Raw genomic sequence first — 20,591 nt, 5'->3', positions numbered from 1 at the left:
ATTGCAGGTTGGCCAGTAAAACTCTAAACATCAATTTTTTTTTCATTCAACCTTGCTAATTATAGTATATGCAGACCAAATAAAGTTATCATTACTGCTCAGAGATTTGTTTTTTTTAACATGATCAAAATTCTAACAACAGTAGAACACGAAATCTGAACATGCTCGGAATCAAGATACGTCGCTGTGCCCATGACCGATGCCACCAGAGTCTCATTGTCACTGGGAAAAACCATGGACAGACCAAAATCTGCTATTTTGCATCTAAGTTTTAATTCAAGACAAGAGAATGTTGGCGGTCTTTACACCGCTATGCACAATACTGGATTGTGCATATATAGTAGCATACAAAATAACACTAAGCACCTATCTAATGCTATAGTCTCATTTCCCAAGTTTATGTGAGCTTCTATCTGCATCTGCAACCATTAACGTGACACTTCAATATTTTGAAACCCTCTGTTGGAGGACAATGCTATGTAAAATATAGAATTACATACCTGATCAGAGATATTCTTTTAGGTTTTCATTAGGCATGTGCTTGTATATAAGTGCCAACTTATAGGTATCATCACAGTATCCAATAAATGAGGCCAAGTTTCTATGATGGATTCTCATCAGGAGCTCAACCTGCAGCGACAAGGAACTCATCAATCCCTAACCAACGAGACAAGGCATTTAACTTGCATTCCAAGGAATTAAATTCAAACTGTCAAACCTCCGTTTGGAACTCCCTAGCTGAGCTAGCTCCTTGAGATGACGATGTAGAACCACAACTTGAGTGCCATATTTCAACTAGCCATGGTATACAATCCCAAACCTCCTTTCCAAATTTCCGTTTTAAAGTTTTAGGTGATTTCTAAAACCTCATCATAAGTGAACTAGGACTTCTGATGCTACAGGAGTGTTGTTACGTTTATCTCCATCTGCAGCTTAAGTAGACAAAAAGATATGAGTTCAGACTAACTGGTTAGGAATACCACTACACCATAGTAGGAGCGCCAGTTCTAACTGAATAAGTGTCAAAGGTATAAAATGGTACTTGGTTTTCTTATTCTTCTCAGCTTCCATACCAGTTTGAGCACTATAACTTGGAGGAGGGCCACTGCTGACAGTAAGGATCCAAGTATTGGAACAACCACGTTCTTCTTGCACTTGCTTGAATCTGAACTAAAACAGAACTTATAAGCACATCAAAAATCTGAAGGACACAATACCATTCGCTTTAGTTAAAGAAAATGCTAACCTATTCGGTGCTCTCCATGAACAAAACTTGCACAGAGCAGTAGGACGAGGAAACCAGTTGAGATCTTCTTCTCTCTTTGTCTCACTGCAGCCTATGAACTACCTGGTATTTATTACGCATGACAATGTTCCGACCAAAAAAGCAGAAAAACGTACATGACAGTGTGGATTTGTACCTCATGCTGCACAACTTTACATGAAACATGATCCTTATTACATGGAGATGCTTAGTCTACGTCAATCAATGGATCATTCAATGTTCATACTAAGAGAGCAATTTGGTTAAGCCAACGTATTTTCTAGTCAAAGCATTTCAAACATTGTTCCAAAGTGATTACCTCGAGGACAATATCGATATATATTAGTATTTAGCCTACACTGATTCACTGCACAACAGATCCCACACCCATTTTTAACCCATCAAGTTTTGAACATGGAATGAATGAGATAGTTTGTAGGAACCAGCAAAAGGTAAAGCCTAAATAGCTACCTAGCATGGTGCTGAAATTGAACCTGCATTTGTGGAATCTGAACCAATGGAAATCATTCTAGGTGAACTCTGGTATGGTGAAATCGTAATACGAGTTTCTTCATTTGAGCCTGGAGTTCTTTGTCGATGCCTAGACACCTCTATTCCATACATTGTGTTAGTTGGCACAGCACAAAACCCACGGTGGCTCTATGTTGGCAGGTGAAAGTTGTGCATACCATTGCTGCCTCTAAAGCTTTCCAGGCCAAATTCACATCGAACTCTCCTCAAATCATTCGATACAAAATAGTTGTTAAATCCCATTCTGGAACTCAGGGTTCACCCACTGCACTATGTGGACAAGATCATCAATTTCTATGATTGCAGGTTGGCCAGTAAAGCTCTCAAAATCAATTTTTTCCATTCAACCTTTGATAATTATAGTACCTGCAGACCTAAAAAAAGTACTATCAAACCACTGACTGTTCATGCATTTGTATTTATAACATGATAAAAAATCTAATAGAACACAGAAACTTGAACATACTCTGGATCAAGATAACCCACTCTGCCCATGACCGATGTTACCACACAAGTCTCATTATCACTGAAAACAACACCGGACAGACCGAAATCTGCTATTTACGCGTCCAAGTTTTTATTGCACTGCGCTTGCTCCTCTCTTAATGCAATTTTCCTACTGGATGCCCTTCTTAAGTGAGCAGAAATACAAATCCAATTTATCTGTGTTTAAAGTATTCTAGATAACTCGACCTGATTTTATTCAAGGATGAAAAATTGAAGAAAGAAGTTACATATTGACTAAACAGATTACCTTCTAAAAAAATGGTCTAAGAAAACTGTGTTAGTTGAGAGAACCTGCACACAGTGAGAAGAAACACAACCTTGTACAAAAGTGTACCTCAACATATGGAAATCACTCTAGGTGAACTCTGGTATGGTGAAATCATAACACGAGCTTCTTCATTAGAGCCTGGAGTTCTTTCTCGATGCTTAGACACCTTCATTCCATACATTTTGTTAGTTGACGCAGCACAAAACCAACCATGGTGGCTCTATGCTGGGAGGTGGAAGTTGTGCATGTCATTGCTGTCTCTAATGCTTTCCAGACCAAATTCACATCGAACTCTCCTTGAATCCTTTGATCCAAATTCGTTGTTAAAACCCCATTCTGGATTCACCCACTCCACTATGTGGACAAGATCATCACTTTCTATGGTTGCAGGTTGGCCAGTAAAACTGTAAAAATCAATTTTTTCATTCAACCCTTGATAACTATAGTACCTGCAGACCAAAAAATGTAATCACAAATAAACCACTCACTGTTCATACATTTGTGTTTCTAACATGATAAAAAATCTAATAGCACACGGGCACACGGAAATTTGAACATACTCTTGATCAAGATAACCCGCTCTGCCCATGACCGATGTCACCACACAAGTCTCATTACCACTGGAAAAAAAAAAAAAAAAAAAAAAAAAAAAAAAAAAACCATGGACAGACCGAAATCAGCTATTTTTTGCATCTAAGTTTCCGTTGTTCTGCACTTGCTCTCCTTTCATAAAATCCAATTTATCTGTGATTAATGTATTCTAGATAACTTGACATGGTTTTATTTAAGGATGAAAGGTTTGAACAAAGAAGTTACATATTGACTAAACAGATTACCTTCCATAAAATTGGTCTAATAAAACTGTGTAAGTTGAGAGGACGTGCACACAGTGAGAAGAAACACAACCTTGTAAAAAAGTATATCTGCACCATAACAAGTAACAACCATGCGCAACATGCCTTAGAACATATTTGAACATTATAACATACTAGCCTCTTGCCACACGCATACGCGTGTGGCAATTGGCCTTTTTATATTAGATTATGTCTTTTAATTTTTTTTTTAAATAACTATTTTATATTATATTAAAAAATTATTCATAAAAAAAAATGAAGCAAAACCATGAAACCGCCCACTAACATGGGAGTTTTTTTTTAGTTAAAGTTTTAAATTTAAAATTCATTCAAAATTAAAATGTGGTGAATTACTTTAAATTCTTATGGTTCAATTGTAATTTTAAGAATTCTTGAAGGACAATTTTTGGTATTTTGAATGTTTCACCTTTTAATCCTTCTCACTTTATATATATATATATATATATAGATATATAGATACAGAATAACCGCAGACTCGTAAACAGTTGCAAAAAAAATTAATGTTCTTCCACGAGGCTGAAAGACAAGAGAAGAGAACAAATCATGAATTGCTGTTTCGGGAAAGAAACCTACACTTGACTCTGGGAAATGCCAGAAATTTTACGCAACAGTAAAATTTGGATTGGCTTCCCCAGTGCCGATAGATACTTGAGATTCCCACAACGGTGAATAGATAGATGGTCGATTCATGACAGGTTCCGTCATCACTCTGGTAAGTGCCTTTTGAATCATCACCAACAACTGCAGAAAACGAGAGTGAATGAAGAATTTTTGAACAAAATATACATGTATAATTGATTGGAGATAAAAATAAGGGCTCCAAAAATAAAAATTACCTCTGATCTGGAATGTGAGAAATCTTTGGCCATTCTGGGCCGCTGTCCTTGGCGCATCTTTCTTTCAGTTGGGGACACGAATCAATCCATAGGGCATGCAATTTGGTTAGGCGTTGCATAGCTTCAACCGTAGGCAGATGCATCAGGTTCTCACAACAACGAATTGACAACTCTGTAAGAGATGTGAGGTTGCCCAACCACTCTGGAAGAGCCTCCAGACCATCGAAACGATCAATGGACAAAGATGTTAGAGAAGCAGAGTGTTGAATTTGCTGAGGCAGAGACTTGAGCTTAGGCCACCCGTACAATCTTAATTCATTCAGTTTCGATGGGACCTAAAAATCCGGAAAAGAATCGAGCTCCTCGTAGAATGGACCGATCCCCATCTTTTCCAAACGAGCTAGAGAGTGCAGCCCCTTGGGCAAATATTGTAATTTCCCACAATCAGATAAATCTAAATAGGAAAGAGATTGTAAGCTGGACACATTGTGATCCGCCAGAGATATCAAATTGTCGCAGAAGCTGACCCTTAATTCAGTGAGGGACGTGAGGTTGTCTAAACTGGGAATACTTGTTAATCCATCACAAAAACTGACATCCAAAAGGGTAAGAGATGTGCAGTATGCAAGCCCACTCGGTAGACTTATTAATCCATTACATCCCCCAATATCCAGCTCAGTGAGGGACGTGAGGTTGTCTAAACTGGGAATAGCCTCTAGATTAGGGCAATTCCATATTTTTATCTTCTCAAGAGAGACGGGGGTTTGTAGCCCATGACCCGACAAAGTCCTCAAATTTCGACATTTACCAATATCCAGTGTGCGAAGACTAGTACAAGAATGGAGCCCACTCTGTATACTTGTGAATCCATCGCAGTCTTCAATTCTCAATTCACGAAGGGATGTGCAACCGTTTAAAGACAAGTCCCCCTCGAGAGTAGTGCAATTATCAATAACCAAATCACGGAGTGAGGACAGACTCTGAATTGAAGTGCATCTTAGCTTTGGGCAACCAACTATTTTCAACTCCTGAAGAGATTGGGATGGTGAAATTTGGAAGGATTCTAGATTGCCACAATCCTCAATTTCCACCGTCTCAAGTGAGGGGCAATATTCTAACCCACAACACAAGCTCAACAATTTCTCACAGCTCCTAATTCTCAAATGACGGAGATTGGTTACTCGACAATTTCTCATCATCCAAGATGCAAATTTAGTACCCTTGAATTTCTCAATCGTCAAGCTTTCTAAGTTGGGGTGCGGTTGGAGTCCTTCAAGAATATCCTCGTCAAGAAAATTGCCATTTCTTTCTTTCCCCCATTTTAATATCAATTTTCGTAGGTTTGCCTTTTCCACTAATTTTGATTCCATCGCTTCTTCCTTGTCCCTCACAAATTCCAATGATCCAATAACTAGTTCCCCTTTCAGTTCATTTAACCCACCTAGCTCATCAAGTCTATGACGCCTTGCTCTATCCAATTTAAAAGAAGGTAGCGTTTGCAGATGAGTCAATCTTGTCATCCCAAATGGAACTTCCAGATCCTCGTCGAAATAAACATGTCTCAAGTTGATCAAATTTTCCAATTCCCTAGGAAACGTTTTAATGTTTGTATGTGACATTCTTAACGTCTCAAGATTATAGAGCTTGCCAATAGATTTGGGGAGTTCTTCTATTCTTGTCCAGGAAATGTTAAGATACCTCAAGCGTTTCAACTTTCCAATTGAACTTGGCAACTCCTCAATTTCAGTCTCGGATAAATTCAACATTCGTAAACCTCTAAACCTTTCAAACATGTTACTAGGGACCTTGCAATCAACAAACAACGACCGCAATCTCCTAATACTCCCTTGTGGAATTCTTTCAAGCGTCCTCGAAGAAATCAGTCCAACATGCTGAATCTCACGTGCATCATCATCCATCTGATCCGTGTCTCGTGTCAAGCTTTCAAATTTGAATACTTCCACTGCAAGATCATGCACAAGATCGTGCATCTTGCATTCCGTAATAATGTCGTACTTATCTTTTCTAGCATCTTGAAATAAGGAGTTTTGCAATAGAATATTAAAATAGTCATTGCCTATGTCCTCCATACTCATGGTGCGAGAAGAAAGGAGATATCCTTGAGCCATCCAGAACTGGACCAAGTCATCCCGTTCAATTTCAAAATCTTTTTTGAAAATTGAACAATATGCAAAACATTGTTTCAAGGATGGAGACTTCAAATTATCAAAACTTAACTTCAAAACCGACATGATTCTATCCTCTGTTTTTGGTAATTGCCATATCTCATTTTCTAGAATCAATGACCAATCACTTGTTCTATGTTTAGAACGCATCACGCTTCCTAATACCTGTTAACACAAAAGTTAATAGTTTAATTGAATCTCAACTTTGTTTTCACTCGATGAAAAGTCCAATTTTGCTCCCCAATATTTGTGTTAAAAGATGTACCTAAATATATTAAAAGATGTATCTAAATATTTGTACCGAAATGTATGTTAATGTATCTAAATGTATGTAACGAAATATCATAATGAATTAAAAACAACTTAATGTACCTAAATGAATAACACAAAGTATATCAATTATAGTATTGAAATAAAATTAGTAGACAAGACGTCTATATCAAAATATATTATGATGAATCAAATGAAAAGTAGAATTAAATGAGGTAAATGTACTTTGACTTGGACGGAAATGGATCCCTTTCGGATTCACTATGTGGGGATCCCTAGGATCCTCACATCTCAGCCGTTCATCGTATATCGTGTAGCCAATTTTCATCAATACCACTATGTGAGGATCCCTAGGATCCTCACATCTCAACCGTTCATCGTATATCGTGCGGCCAGTTTTCATCAGGTACTATCCACATAGTGGATCCGGAGAGGATCCATTTCCGACTTAGACATTGAGTAAGGGACTAGAATTAGATTATAATCTTACGCAAGGTATTAATATAAGAGTAATCTTTTTCAAGGGTTAAAATTAAGTTTAATAGAGTTCTTCAAATTTAGACCCCAACAACTCTTGTTTTCCGGGCATAAACCATACCACAAGAGTTCGAATTTGCTCATCACCTGTACTAGATGGTAAGCTTTCTCACCCTTCTTAGAGCATCTCCAACAGAAGTCCTTATTTAGGGACTCTTAACACCACTTTTGAGTACTCATGTAAGGACTTAAAGGAAATTTTTGTGTCCCTAAAGGAATATTGTCTTCAATGGGAGAGTCCTTATAGTAGAATCCCTAAATTTGAAGTTTTTATGATTTTAGGTGATAATTTGATTAGGTGCACATTTTTTTTAGGTTAACATTTTTTTTAATTAATTAAAAGGAAAACTAATGAAAAGAGTTTGAAAACTTTAAGTTTTAACGACAATGACAAAATAAATGATAAAGTGAATAGTACCAAGTTTGACTTTTTAGTGTAAAAATGTGGTTTTTCATTAAAGTGAACAGTACCGCAAGTTTTTTGTTAAAACTCCCTTAATTAAAAGCATTAAAATCTTCAATCAAAATTATGAGCCCCATTTTCCATTCCATGAGCACATTCTTCTGTTTATGTTGACACTTTTTTAATTAATTAAAAGTATTAAAATTAAAAGCATTAAAAGCTTCAATCAAGATTGTAAGTCCTGTTTTCCACTCAAGGTTCCCTATATGTGGGGACATACACTATATATCCGGTGAGTCCCTATGACTCACTTTCTGATCTATTAGAGATTCGTTTTATCCCTATACTTATTTTACACTCATTTTGTACGATAGTTGACTTCACTATAGATGTTCTTAGAACACGCCACATGTTCGTGGCTTAACCATGATTAATTAGAACTCGCTCGTACAGTGTTGAAAGAGGAGAGAGAAGCCGGAGTTTTGATGTGAAATTGAGGTTCCTACGACTTTTTGATGGAAAAAAGAGAGAGAAGGGGGAGCAGAAAGTGAGAAATTTTTATGTGAAAACTATTAAAGAAAATTAATTACTAGCAGTAGGGTATCATCTAACGGCCACGAACAAATTGGTCCGGAGGTGAAGGTTCCGGAGAGGAACCGAGCCCATGGACAATGATCTCAAGATTTGATGGGAACAAATTTGGAAGGAATTGTAATTTACTTATTTAAGTTATTATTTTATATGTACAAAAACTAAACTAATTAATTATTGTTAAGCCATGATGATGTGACTTGTGCGAAAAAAGATGGTAACGCTCACTACCTAATAGGGTGGTGCCACTACATTCTATAAACATTTCTTACTCTCATGCATATTATTAGCCTACCGTTATTTAAGACTTAATAGTGCATTAAAATCTATCTATTTAGTCTTCGTACTGTTTTGTTAGTTCTATCTATCAGTCTAATTTCGTAAACATAAAACAATACATAAATTATATTTTTAAAAACAATAGGTTCAATTTTTTCACAAAAAATTAAAAAATAGGTAGATTATATTCGTAAAAATAAAATTGTAAAAACATTATTTTCGTAAAAAAAAATAAAAAATTAAACAATAGGTAAATTATTTTCATAAATACAAAAAATAGGTAATTTTTTTCATAAAATATAAACAATAGATAAATTAATATCCATGTACAAGAAATAGTAGATACATCATCTTCATTAAATTAAATGGTTAAGTACGTAGAACCACCTAATTTTTAGAGGTAATTCCAAATTGGTTTCAACTTTTTTAAACATTCCAAATAATTACCTAACGTTTTAAAAGTTGGACATCTGTTAGGTCATTAGAGTGTCAGTAACGACATGCACAAATAAACTGAAGGGCATGCTTGGATAAAAGGTGCAGCTTTGACAATTTAGAGCTCCATAGATGATGTGATAGTAAAAATTCGAACATGCCCTTCAATTTATTTGTTGTCCCCATCACTTTACACTGATAACTTTACTACATAGTGTCAGTGACCTAACGGATGTCTAATTTTCAATACCTTAAGTATTCAATCGGAATATTTTAAAAAGTTAGGACCAATTTTAAATCGACCCTAAAGATTAGGTAGATTTCTTTACTTAACCTGAAATTAAATGGTAGGTAAATTACAGTTGAATATACATTGTTTTGTGAAACTTAACAATAGGTAAATTATTTTTATAAGAAATGAACAATAGGTAAATTAAAATTTATTAAACAAAAAATAGTAGATACATTATCTTCACAAAATTTAAACAATAGGTAAATTATTTTTCGTAACATTCAAATAATAGTAATATTAAATTGTTTTTCGTAAATTTATTTGCAAATGTGGAATTGAGCACATCTCCCAAGGAGGAAATTCAAGTATTATTCAATTTTTTTATTGGTCATAGTCCATTAACTCTCTTTTCTAGTAAAATTGGTTTGTTAGTGACCGCGTGCAGGTCATCTAACCTCACCTATTACACCTAAAAATCCCCCGCACGTCCCTCTATTTCTATGTTTATGTTATATATTAAAATAGAAAGCAAAATACAAAACAGCAAGGGTGAATATGATAATATATGGATGCATACCTTTGCCACCAATGGTACACCAACACACTTTGCAGCTATGGCCCTTCCAATGTTCTCTTGAGTTGGATCTAAAGGAGGAGCACCATTTGGGAATGCTTCACTCTTTAATATGGACCAACAATCATCTAATGATAGGCTCTCCATATCACACCTTGGCATTGTCCCTGTGATTGATGCAACTTTAGCACTGCGGGTAGTAACAATGGCAATGCTTCCGGGAGCAGAATTGAGTCTCCGCAAACAACTCGTAAAATCACTCCATAACTCGTCATCTTCGTTCCAAACATCATCGAGTATTAGAATATACCTCTTCCCTGTCAACCCTTCTTTGAGGTCATTCAGCAATGCTTCCCGAGCTATAAGTCCTGTCCTGTATGATTTAAGGGATTCTAACATCCGAGTTAGAATCGAATTAACATCAAAAGGGTCAGACACACAAACCCACATTTTTTTCTCAAAATGTCTACCGATAGCATCATCATTGAATATTGATCTTGCCAAAGTCGTCTTTCCGAGTCCGCCCATTCCCACAATGGCCTTAACTGAAAGGTACTCTTCCTGATTCTTGGACTCGATCAAGGCTGCAATGATATCCGACACAATCTTCTTCCTTCCGATGGGCTTCTCATCGCGACCGAAGAATGAGACGGTTTCTCTGTTCCCCATACCTGGAGGGTTTTGATCTACTCTCCTTGCCATTAAGCCGACGGAAGCTGCATCGCTTTTGAGTTTCGCCAGTGACGCATTGATGTTCTTAATCTTGTGGGCCATCTTTTGACGAAATAAAATGGGATTGGAGAGCGAAAAGAAGTTAAGTACCTTCTTCTTCATGTGGTTTTGAATTTCTACTTTACGCCTGAGAACTTCGTAGTTGATGTCCTCCAATACATCATCAGCATCATGAGCTACGTCTTTCAGTTTCTTCACCCAGTCCTCCACCGCCTTGCCCCCGTGACGTGGTTGGTACGAAACATCGCCTAAGAACTCTTGAATTGCAAGTACCGATTCACGAAGCTTAGTTAGCTCTTTTTTGAATCCTCGGAAAAGACTGATTTCTTGAGCAGCAAGTGAAGCGACTGAACTTAGTATTCCCTCCACCGGAAAAGTGTAGAGAGTTTCTAACACCTTTGCAGGATCCATACTCCCACGAGGGATGACGGAGATAAGAGGAGAGCAGAGAATACAGAAATAGCTAAAGGACACAAGAAGGGTGGAGGCTTAGAGTGTTGGAAGCTGATGAATGAAGGGTCTTGACAAATGTCTTGACAAATGACAATATATATAGTTCATGAAACAGTGAATAATAAAACAGGAGAAAAGATCCATTACCATTAATTGTTCTTTCAGCGAAGGGAGATGCTGATGCTTTGCTTCCGCTTATAATTAATTGCACCTTACATAAGCATAAAAGCTGCTTCCATCAACCAAGACGCAATGCTCACAGCCCCGCCAAGGTACAATACTTTGCCCAAGCATAAAGCTTGAAGCCATTCCATACACCCATTTAAAAATCGGAAGATTCCATTTTACTCCGTGAAAAACATTACTTTTTGAATAAAACTTTATCTTTTTTACCTTTTTTTTTTTTTTTAATTTTTTTTTTTTAATAACGAAAGATTTGTTAGATTAGATGTTAGATTAGACAGTTGAAGGAGTTCGAACTCCATGTAGACATGGCTCCATAAAATGGCATCAAATGTAGTCACCAACCACTTGATGTCTTCAATGATGTTCCTCAAACGCCAAGGGGTGTCGCAGAAACCTTTGATTGCATCAACAAGTTTAGAATCACATGCCACACAAACTTTCTTAAAACCTTTCCCTTTAGCTAACCACAGAGCATTCCTCAAGCTAGAACTTCAGCTAAAGAGATGCTATTCTCTTCCGCGCTTCTTGCTCCAGCAACAATTGGAAATCCTTCTTCATTTCTGATCACAAAGTCGGCCGCCGCGTCGGAGTTAATAACAGACCCATCAAAGTTGATTTTCAGCTGCCTTCTATGTGGAGGTTCATCTAAACTTTAGATTTTGTTTACTAGCCAACCTGACTTCATTGTTAGCCTGAATATAGTCATTACCCATGATTGAAGCTAACATATGAACTCTATTAGGAGAAGGTTTTTCATTCTTAAATACCACATGATTTCTATCTTTCCAAATTTACCAGCAGATTAGGAGGGCCTCACTAAGGCTAGGAAGTTTTCCTTTACCTGAAACATCACGCTCATGCAACCAATCCAACAAACCAATAGGATTACTGTCATTAAACAAATGAGCTTGATCCTCACTATCTGTATTACAGAAAGGACAGTTAGGACAAATTGAACTAATATGTTTATGTAACCTTGCCCTAGTTTTGCAATCTATTCAAGATCTTTTTTTTTTTCTTTTGAGGAAAACTAATGAAAATGGCTTGAAAATTTTGAGTTTTAATAATAAGAATAAAATAAAGGGTAAAGTGAATAATATCAGGATTGACTTTTTAGTGTAAAAATATGGTTTTTCGTTAAAGTGAACAGTACTGTGAGCTTTTTGTTAAAACTCCTTTTTTTTTTTTTTTGAAGCAAGGATTCATTACCAAGGCACAAAGGCTAGCCAAGAGCAAAGAAAGCCAGACTAGGCTAACAGACATGCAAAGATCAACAGACAGCATGAAACACGGGATTACATAAAGACGCTGCCACAAATGGCGAGCATGTCGTCCCCAAAAAACATCAGCGTACAGCTAAAAAGTTTGAGCTTACGCGGGATATCCAGCTTTCACATTTTTGTTAACACATGTTGTCTAGAGTTATTACCTCTACTACTATTTTGGATCCAAGTAGCTGATTTAACACGGAAATTTGCCATTTGCATTAAGGTCCCACAAAAGGTTTCATCAACTTCATTCTGGGGCAAGGGGATACTACAAAGGGGGGCGCAACTATTATATATGAATATTTAACAAAATAAATCATTAAGTTTAATCACACATGTTCTAAATTAATTGCCAATAACGATTGACAGAGCTTGGGTTAGTTTTCTTTTGAATCCCCTGAAGATACGATTTCTTGAGTAGGAAGCGAAACCACCTTCTTTAGTGCCCCCTACATTAAAGCAAGGCTTTGGAACTCGATTTTGTTTCGTCACTTTGTCTTTTGAAACTTAAAATTAAAGTCACTGTTTTATTCCCCTGGCATTCGAATTTGATCATACTTTTCTCACTAAAACTCAAAACTCGTTACTTTACTCATTGAAACTCAAAATTTACTTTACATTGCCTTATTTATATTTTTTAGAATAAGTTCATCCATTCAAAATTTATAATTGGTGGTATACCAACTTTCCCCCTGAAATAAATGAATAGTAACAAAGAATAAAAAGAACCATCTTCTCTCTTCACCAATCACCTCCATTAAGAATATAAGAAACAACGAAATCAATAGAACTAATGATATGGTGGCTGGAGATCGGAGAGAGAAAGGGGTTGGAGAGATTAAAGCCACGAATTTTTTTTGCTATTTTTCTTACTCTTGCCTCTTCTTTTTTTTTTTTCCCTATTTTTTTTCCAATTATGTTATACAATGTTTGAAAGTTAATTTTTTTTTTCAATCTATGTGGCACCATTTGATTGGATTAGTGAGCTTTATGCTTGTGGCTCGTCAACCATGAGTAGAGGCTAATTATGACACATAAGCAAACTTAACTGTTATTAATAGAAAACATAGAAACAAGTCAAACTAGACTAAATATTGAGTGTCAGAGAGTATATTGACAATTTTTGAGTTTCAAGGGACAAAGTGATATCGAAATTCAAAATTGAGTTTCAAAAAGCAAAGTAACGACTTTTGAATTTCAGTAGATAAAGTGAGATCAAAATCTTTATAAATTATGAAAAGATAATTCTTTAGATTGTTTTCATTTTCCAGATTTTAATGAAATTCCCTAGCGTTTCAAATATTCTAATTCGCTGGCACGTGTTACACACATCATTGTTGCTACTTTGTAGTAGAATAGTTAGAATAATCATGTTGTATTGGACTGAAATGGAAACCACATAATCCATTATTCAATCAGCATATACCATAAGACGGAAAGATATTCTCTCTGAATTTTTTCCATTAAGATCATCGGATCAAGTGATCCGAATTTTTGAAATTTTATTCAACGACCCACCTGTTTTGATATCTTAAAAGCTATAATAATTTTTTGTCATTGGATGAAATTTCAAAGGTTCGAATCACTTGATTTGGTAGCCTTCGTAGAAGAGATCCGGAGAAGATCTCTTTCCCCACAAGACAACGGGACACGTGTAATTAGATGGGTTTATGAATAAATAAATACTAATCATGATTAAGAACTGAATAAATAATAGTCCATTTGTAGGTTAAATACCTTCCTTACACATCGTCGAAGCTTCAGTTCCACCGATTAAGGTAGCAGAAATCTTCGATTAAACAACTTTGTAGAAGAGGTACCCAAACAGGGCAACGTATAATTAGGAGAGAAGATTCTCATTCAATGTACATATGGAGAAGGCAAAAGTTCAGTAAAGAGATTTGATCCCTGTAATCACTTCCTTCGTTTTAGTTTCAATAACATCCTGAATAAAACGTAGAATTAATCGAGCAAACAAAACATCCCGTAAATTTGTTTTCTATTAAGTGTAAAAGAATTAAGTACAACAATAATCTACAACGAACAACACTCATAAATTTCGACAAAGTTTAATTTCCAGCCATAAATCTTCCTCTGAATTTTCTTGCTGCAGAAGCTTTATCACTAATTGCAGATAACTTTACCAAAAATCCCCACAGGAGCACTCCCCATCCCTGAAATGATGGAACCGCTTGTTATCCCTAACGATCAGCTCCCTCCCAACAATCTTCGACATGATTTTTATGGCGTTATGACAATCACCGCAGATTCGGAGATTCTTTATAATCCTTAGAGTCTGCCTGGCTGGAGTACTGATCAGACCATAAGCAATTGCCAAACGCTCGCTATGATACTGCAAGGCCCGCTCTTTTGCCTCCTGATCAATGTCATGGAGCACGTATCTTGTATCACGCACATAGCCTGCTTCCCTCATCTGTCCTTTCAAACCTTGCAATTTCTCATACTCCTCATTTGTACTCCGATACTCATTCACCTTATTTTTCTCCTCTAGCATGTTAATCTCCGAGTGCTTCTTCTGCAGAGGCAATGGGATTTTGTCAGCATTGGCCTTAGAAGGGTCGATACTAACCAACAAATCCTCCGCACGATCTTCAAGCTCAATATCTCCGTGAATTTGCGCAAACTTCCTAAGAGCCTACCAAACTTCCACATTAGGCTCAAATGGTATTTTCTCAATGAACTCCTCTACTTCGTTCAAATGACCAGACTTCCCAAGGACATCAATAAGTACTAAATAATGCTGAATTTCTGGTACGATCTCATATTCATTCGTCATCGATTCGAAGAGCGCATAGCCTTCGTCTACAGCTTCCGCACTAGCACACGCCGCCAACACTACCAAAAAAGTCTCCTTATCAGGCTTCAATCCCGAATTCCTCGTTTGTTCAAACAACAACAGCCCCTCATCACCCTGCCCGTTCACTGCATACCCACTGATCATCGAATGCCACAAACCCTTGCTCCGCTCGCGCATTCTATCAAACACCTTGCGTGCATCTCTCATACTCCCACACCTCCCATACATTTGTACCAATTTCTAGTGCTCAACTCAATATCCCCGCGAAACGGTGAATGGCTTATGAACTCATGAACCTTCCTCCCAACCTCAAGCAACTTCAATCCATCACACGATTCCATTAACACACAAAAAAACTCCGTAATCGGCAGAAACACCTCGACCCATAAACTCCAACGCCTCTCCGACCTTAGCCTCTTCGCACAAACGCATCAAATCCACATCCTTCGTGTTCGTACGTAATGGGGTGCTCACATTTGGGGTGTTCGATTCATTTCTGTTAACTTTTGTTTCATTTGGTTGCTGGGTCAAGTTGTCCTTGCGCAAAGGATGGGTCTTGTCTTGGGAATTGGCGCGAGACGTTGTGGGTTGGGGCGTAGAGGAGCCATTTCTGCGGCGGTGGACTCTGGGATTGTTGGCGCTGGGGACGACGGAGGTGCAGAGAGGTTTGGATGGGGAAGGGTTGAAGGAAGAAGAAGATTCGATTTTGAATACGGAAGAAAGAGTGGGATTGAAAAAGAGCTGGTCATGCGGGTTCAGTTTGACCCGGGATTTGAACCGGGAAGAGATGATGGAGTTCCCGGTCGGCTGGAGAAAAGTTAGAGAAGCCGTTGTTGTGGTTAAACCGGCACGACAAGCGAAGAGAAGAAAGATGTGGAAATGATGGGGGTAAATGAGTCATTTTGCCATTATGGGCGTTACCCACTCATTTGTTTATTTACTTCACGTTAGTATCTTACTCAAGAAGGTTTTCACTTGTCGAAAAGAAAAACAAGGTTTTCTGCGGGACAAATCTTGAAGGATAATTGCGGAATGTGAGTGGTCGGTTGATTTATTGTTCAATTTTATTTTTAAAATCCATTTAAATCGTATTATTGGTTTGTTCAATGAGATCTCTAAGATAAGACAAATCTTGTTAGATAGTTTTGAGATATGAATAGTAAATAAGCAACCAACCACTCAATTCTAATATCTCATAAAATTGGGTAAATTACATTTTACCACCTCAGTTTTGGGGTCTATTGTAACCTCATATAACATCTTCAAAGCATTTCCCTTTCATATCTCATGTACTATTTTATTTCAATATAATACATCCATTACATTTTTCATCCATTGGTCTGTTAAGAGCTGATGTGACATCCCGTCCCGGGGTTATTAAACGCACGTGTGAAATTACCTTTTTGCCCTTAGTCGTTTTTTTTTTGTCACGTTGTGGATTGTTTTGGTGTGGGGTGGCATGTGTTGGACCACACACACACTCCCACAGACAGACACTGTCTCTCTCTCTCCTTCTGTCTTCTCTCTGTCTCTCCCGTGCTCTCTTCCTCCCTTCTCCTTAGAAACAGTACGGACAACCCCAAATCCCCTCAAATCTTAGTAGATCGAGGGAGCCAGGTACACCTTCAAGCTCGTGAAGTTGAGAGGAGTCTAGTGGTACCATTTTCAGGTAAGAAAACTACCATTTTCACGTCGTTTCGAAGTGGTCCGAATTGTGTACTGTTCATGCAAGGTTTGTACTTTAAGTTTTTGGGTTTTCTGAACTTGTAGTTGTGTTGGTGAGGTTCCCAGGGGTGTCGGAGTAGCTCGTTGGACGATTTTGGACGTCGGGAAGGCCTGGTTCGAGGTTGGCCGAACTTGGAGTTTTTGGGCAGGTATAATCTCTTGGTTTTAGCCCTTAAAACTTGTTGGGACATGTTCTTCTAGTCTAGGGCTTTCATTTGGTCCAAAAATCACGAAAAACGATTGAAAAATGAGTGAGAAAACCTGAGTTGCAGGTTTTCCCAGTTTCCGGCGCCGGCGACGTTGCCGGCGATCGAAGGAAGAAGGCGACGGAATATTCCGTCAATTCTGACGGAATATTCCTAACGCCGTTAACGGAACCAGTTAGACTTAACGGAATATTCCGTCAGTTTGACGGAATATTCCTGACGGCGTCTGTTGACACCGTCAGTGTGCCTGGCACGTGGCCGCGCGTGGGTGGCGCGTAGGTCCGTGCCTGTTCTGGCGCGTGGGGGCGCGTGCGGGGTCCAAAAATTATTTTAAAAATATGGTTGTGATCCTGAGGTTGTGTAGAGCACGTTGGTATATTCATTTGTCCATTTTGAGCAATGTATGAGAAGTTATTACGAGAAACGGGTTATGTGCTTTAAAGTTAACGTTTTTATAGTTGTTTCGCATCTAGGTGACACGTACCCAGAGGACGAGCGTGCACATGCGAGACAGGGGGGCTACGACCCTTCTACATACCAGTGAGTGGGCTTTTGTTTTCCGTATATACCTATATACATTTATATTCCCAGAAATTGATTTAAAAAGGGTTATATGCCTTATGCCATGTACTTTATTATTTATCGTTTATGCATCGTTGCATGCATTATTTGTGGCATACATATACATATGCATATGTCATATATATTTATGTGTGGGTGCTGTGGAGGCATAGGTAAGTGCCAGGTAAGCGTTAATTAACGATTGCATTACATAGTGTTTAGAGATGCTTAGAGAGCTCATAACCTGCACCCCCGGTGTTAGTGCTCCCGCCCAGAGTAGGGCACAGTCCTTCACGTGTTGTTCACCTCCCGCACCATACGCTCAGCTTGGATCCAAGTTAGGTGCATAGGCCTGTCGTACAGACCACAGTAGGTGGTTCCGACTCGTAGGTGACCCGCGATTATTCGCACAGCCTTCACGTGATCGTAGCACTAGAGCGTATATACATGTTACACCCAGGCCTGTCGTACAGACCCCTTTAGGTGGTTCCGACTTGTGGGTAGGTTTATTTGTGAGATTGATATTTGAGCTCTATATACAGCCGTACAGGTCACGTTAGGTGACTCCGGCTGCCAGAGGATTGTGTGATTGATACGACTCACACCCGATCACTTGCATACCATTAGGAGATTTTGACATAGCATATATTGAGCATGATTGGCATACCCTTGAGCATGTTTGGGCATATCTATACATACGTACATATGTTATTTTTCTGGGAAGTATACAGGTTTTACGGCGAGGGGTTAGATTGTGTTTTGCTAAATGGTTTTCAAAGAGCTTTGTTTTTGCCCACTCACGCTTTTGTTTTGCGCCCCTCCAGGTTCTAGTTGCTTAGCCGTTGCGGTGGTTTCCCTTGCGAGCTTTTCGGCGTTCTGACAGACACTCCACATTGTAGGGTCGCCTTCGGGCGTACTACTGTTGTTGTTTTATTTGGACTGCTATAGACCTGCTCTGAATTTGTATCGCACTAACTAGCACTTATTCTAGTACTAGAATGCTAGTTTTTAATTATTCGTACTTTATATTACTACTCTATTAGCTTCCGCACGTGCACATGGCTACGTCGCCTTTGTGTGACGGCCAGCACGCTCCTATCTTGGTCGGGGTGTGTCAGCTGACGTGGCTGCTAAATTTGTGTTACGTGGCAAAAAAATAATTTTTTAATCATTTAAAATATAATAATACTTTTCCCTAAAAAAATTTAAAAAAAAAAAAAAAAAACCGATCTTCTTCTTCCCATAGCCTTCCCCTTCCCTACAACCCAAACACCCCCACCTTACCCAGAGACCTAACCTTACACTATGTTTGGATGAGAGAAATAAATATGGAATTTTGGTAAAAGTCAGAATTTATAAATTAACAGGCACCAATTCTCCTGTTTGGATTCATAAGCATAGAAATTTAGAATTTCCGCATGGAAAAAAAACTTGGAATTTGGGACCTCCAAATCCCAAGTTCAAATTCCATGTAAATAGGTGTCATTTCTCAATTTCTATGATTGAGAGTTTAAAAATAACAAATTCTGTATTCAATTCCATTGTTCTTTTAGGTTAACCAAACAAGAAAATTTACAAATTCTAGAAAATAAAATCTCGTCATTTCAATTTCCGTCATTTTTAAATTCCTTAGTAATCTTAAATTTCTTCACCCAAACATAGTGTTAGACTGCTCGCTCCCCGAATCCCTCGAATTTGACCACGTCGGCGACCTCACGTGCCTCAACCCCTTCCCTCCTTCTCTCTCCTCAAACTCCTTCTCGAACCTCTGCCACGACAACTCTCCACTCCAGCTGCCTTCACACCTGGACCTATCCCGCTCCCATCTAAAAACCCCAGAAAAAATCGCAACATTATTCCCAAACTACCCCAGGACCAGAAAGTCCTAAGTCCCAGCCGTCGTCAAACCGCAAGACGATTGCCCAAATCTCATCGGGCGGGTTCGCGATGGCTTGGGGGGGTTGCAGGGGAGTTGGCCGTGGAGAGAGAAGGGAAGGAGGATTGTTGGGGGTTGCGGGGGACGTGGGGGTGGGGTGTTTGGGTTGCAAGGAAGGGGAAGGCTACGGGAAGAAGAAAGGGTTTTATTATTATTATTATTTTATTATTTTTAAATAGGGAAAAGTATTATTATATTTTAAATGAATAAAAAATATTTTTTTGCCACATGACACAAATTTGACAGCTACGTCAGCTCTTAATAGACCAATGGATGGAAAATGGATGTATTATATTGAAATAAAATAGTACGTGAGGTATGAAAGTAAAATGTTTTGAAGATATTGTATAAGGTTACAATAGACTCAAAACCTGATGCGGTAAAGTGTAATTTACCCTTCAAAATTTGTTCCCGAAGAATTTATGCTTCTTTTAACTCACTTTTAGTTCATATACTTTATAGTTTTGTAATGTACTATCTAAACACTTAATTTTACTTTTTAGTTTAAAAAAAATTACAAAACAAAGGATTATTGCATTGTTAAAACATTAGAGGCGGAAGAGGATCCTTTCGGAAGCCGGTTCTAGAGCCTCCGGATCCTCCGCCTTCCTCTTCTTTCTCTGCAGTTTTCGGTCTCCGGAGTGGGCGTCGTGCTCCCTTGGAGTGGGAGTCAGTGGGAGTCGGCATCGTGGCCTCCTCGAAGCTAGTTATTGGAAAACTTCAAAACCACATAGTCGGCGACGACTACTACAACGTTGCCAATAACTAGCTCCAGGAAGCCCAAAAAGCCGACTTCAGAGGCTGAAAAAGTACAGAGAAAGAAGAGGAATGAGAAGGATCCGGAGGCTCTGGTGGAACCAGCTCCAGAGAGGATCCTCTTCCATTAGAGGTGGGGAAATAATTAACATAACTAGTTCA

The 20,591-nt window shown here is 38.3% G+C and overlaps 1 protein-coding gene, 1 long non-coding RNA gene and 1 pseudogene across 2 annotated transcripts; all 3 read right to left on the bottom strand.

Moving 5' to 3' along the window:
• Positions 1-241: 241 nt before the first annotated feature.
• On the bottom strand, positions 242-4,173 carry LOC125469585. The gene is made up of 10 exons (XR_007251818.1): positions 4,019-4,173; positions 3,407-3,493; positions 3,131-3,190; positions 2,637-3,019; positions 2,262-2,488; positions 1,736-2,169; positions 1,043-1,165; positions 719-932; positions 501-630; positions 242-419 (listed from the first exon to the last, which is right to left on the bottom strand). It is a non-coding gene; the product is annotated as an uncharacterized LOC125469585 (long non-coding RNA).
• A 3-nt stretch (positions 4,174-4,176) lies between these two features.
• On the bottom strand, positions 4,177-10,931 carry LOC125469533 (putative disease resistance protein RGA4). The gene is made up of 4 exons (XM_048566933.1): positions 9,792-10,931; positions 4,767-6,632; positions 4,282-4,616; positions 4,177-4,186 (listed from the first exon to the last, which is right to left on the bottom strand). Exons 1-4 carry the CDS (start codon positions 10,929-10,931, stop codon positions 4,177-4,179), a joined length of 3,351 nt encoding a protein of 1,116 aa, XP_048422890.1.
• Positions 10,932-14,412: 3,481 nt separating this feature from the next.
• On the bottom strand, positions 14,413-16,109 carry LOC125469532 (annotated as a pseudogene).
• Between the last annotated feature and the right edge of the window lie 4,482 nt (positions 16,110-20,591).

This window comes from the organism of the source record quoted next, unplaced genomic scaffold (genome assembly GCF_019419815.1).
Source record: "Pyrus x bretschneideri cultivar Hongxiangsu unplaced genomic scaffold, Pyrus_bretschneideri_v1 Contig44, whole genome shotgun sequence".
NCBI classification, from domain to species: domain Eukaryota; kingdom Viridiplantae; phylum Streptophyta; class Magnoliopsida; order Rosales; family Rosaceae; genus Pyrus; species Pyrus x bretschneideri.
This window is presented reverse-complemented; position numbering and strand designations above follow the sequence as displayed.

Excerpts from the sequence above, each read along its gene's own strand:
- LOC125469533 (XM_048566933.1), bottom strand. The coding sequence starts at position 10,931 with ATGGATCCTGCAAAGGTGTTAGAAACTCTCTACACTTTTCCGGTGGAG. Across the intron at positions 6,633-9,791 it reads GTGTACCATTGGTGGCAAAG|GTATTAGGAAGCGTGATGCG; the intron begins GTATGCATCCAT and ends TTGTGTTAACAG. Across the intron at positions 4,617-4,766 it reads TATCTCTGGCGGATCACAAT|GTCCCATCGAAACTGAATGA; the intron begins GTGTCCAGCTTA and ends CCGGATTTTTAG.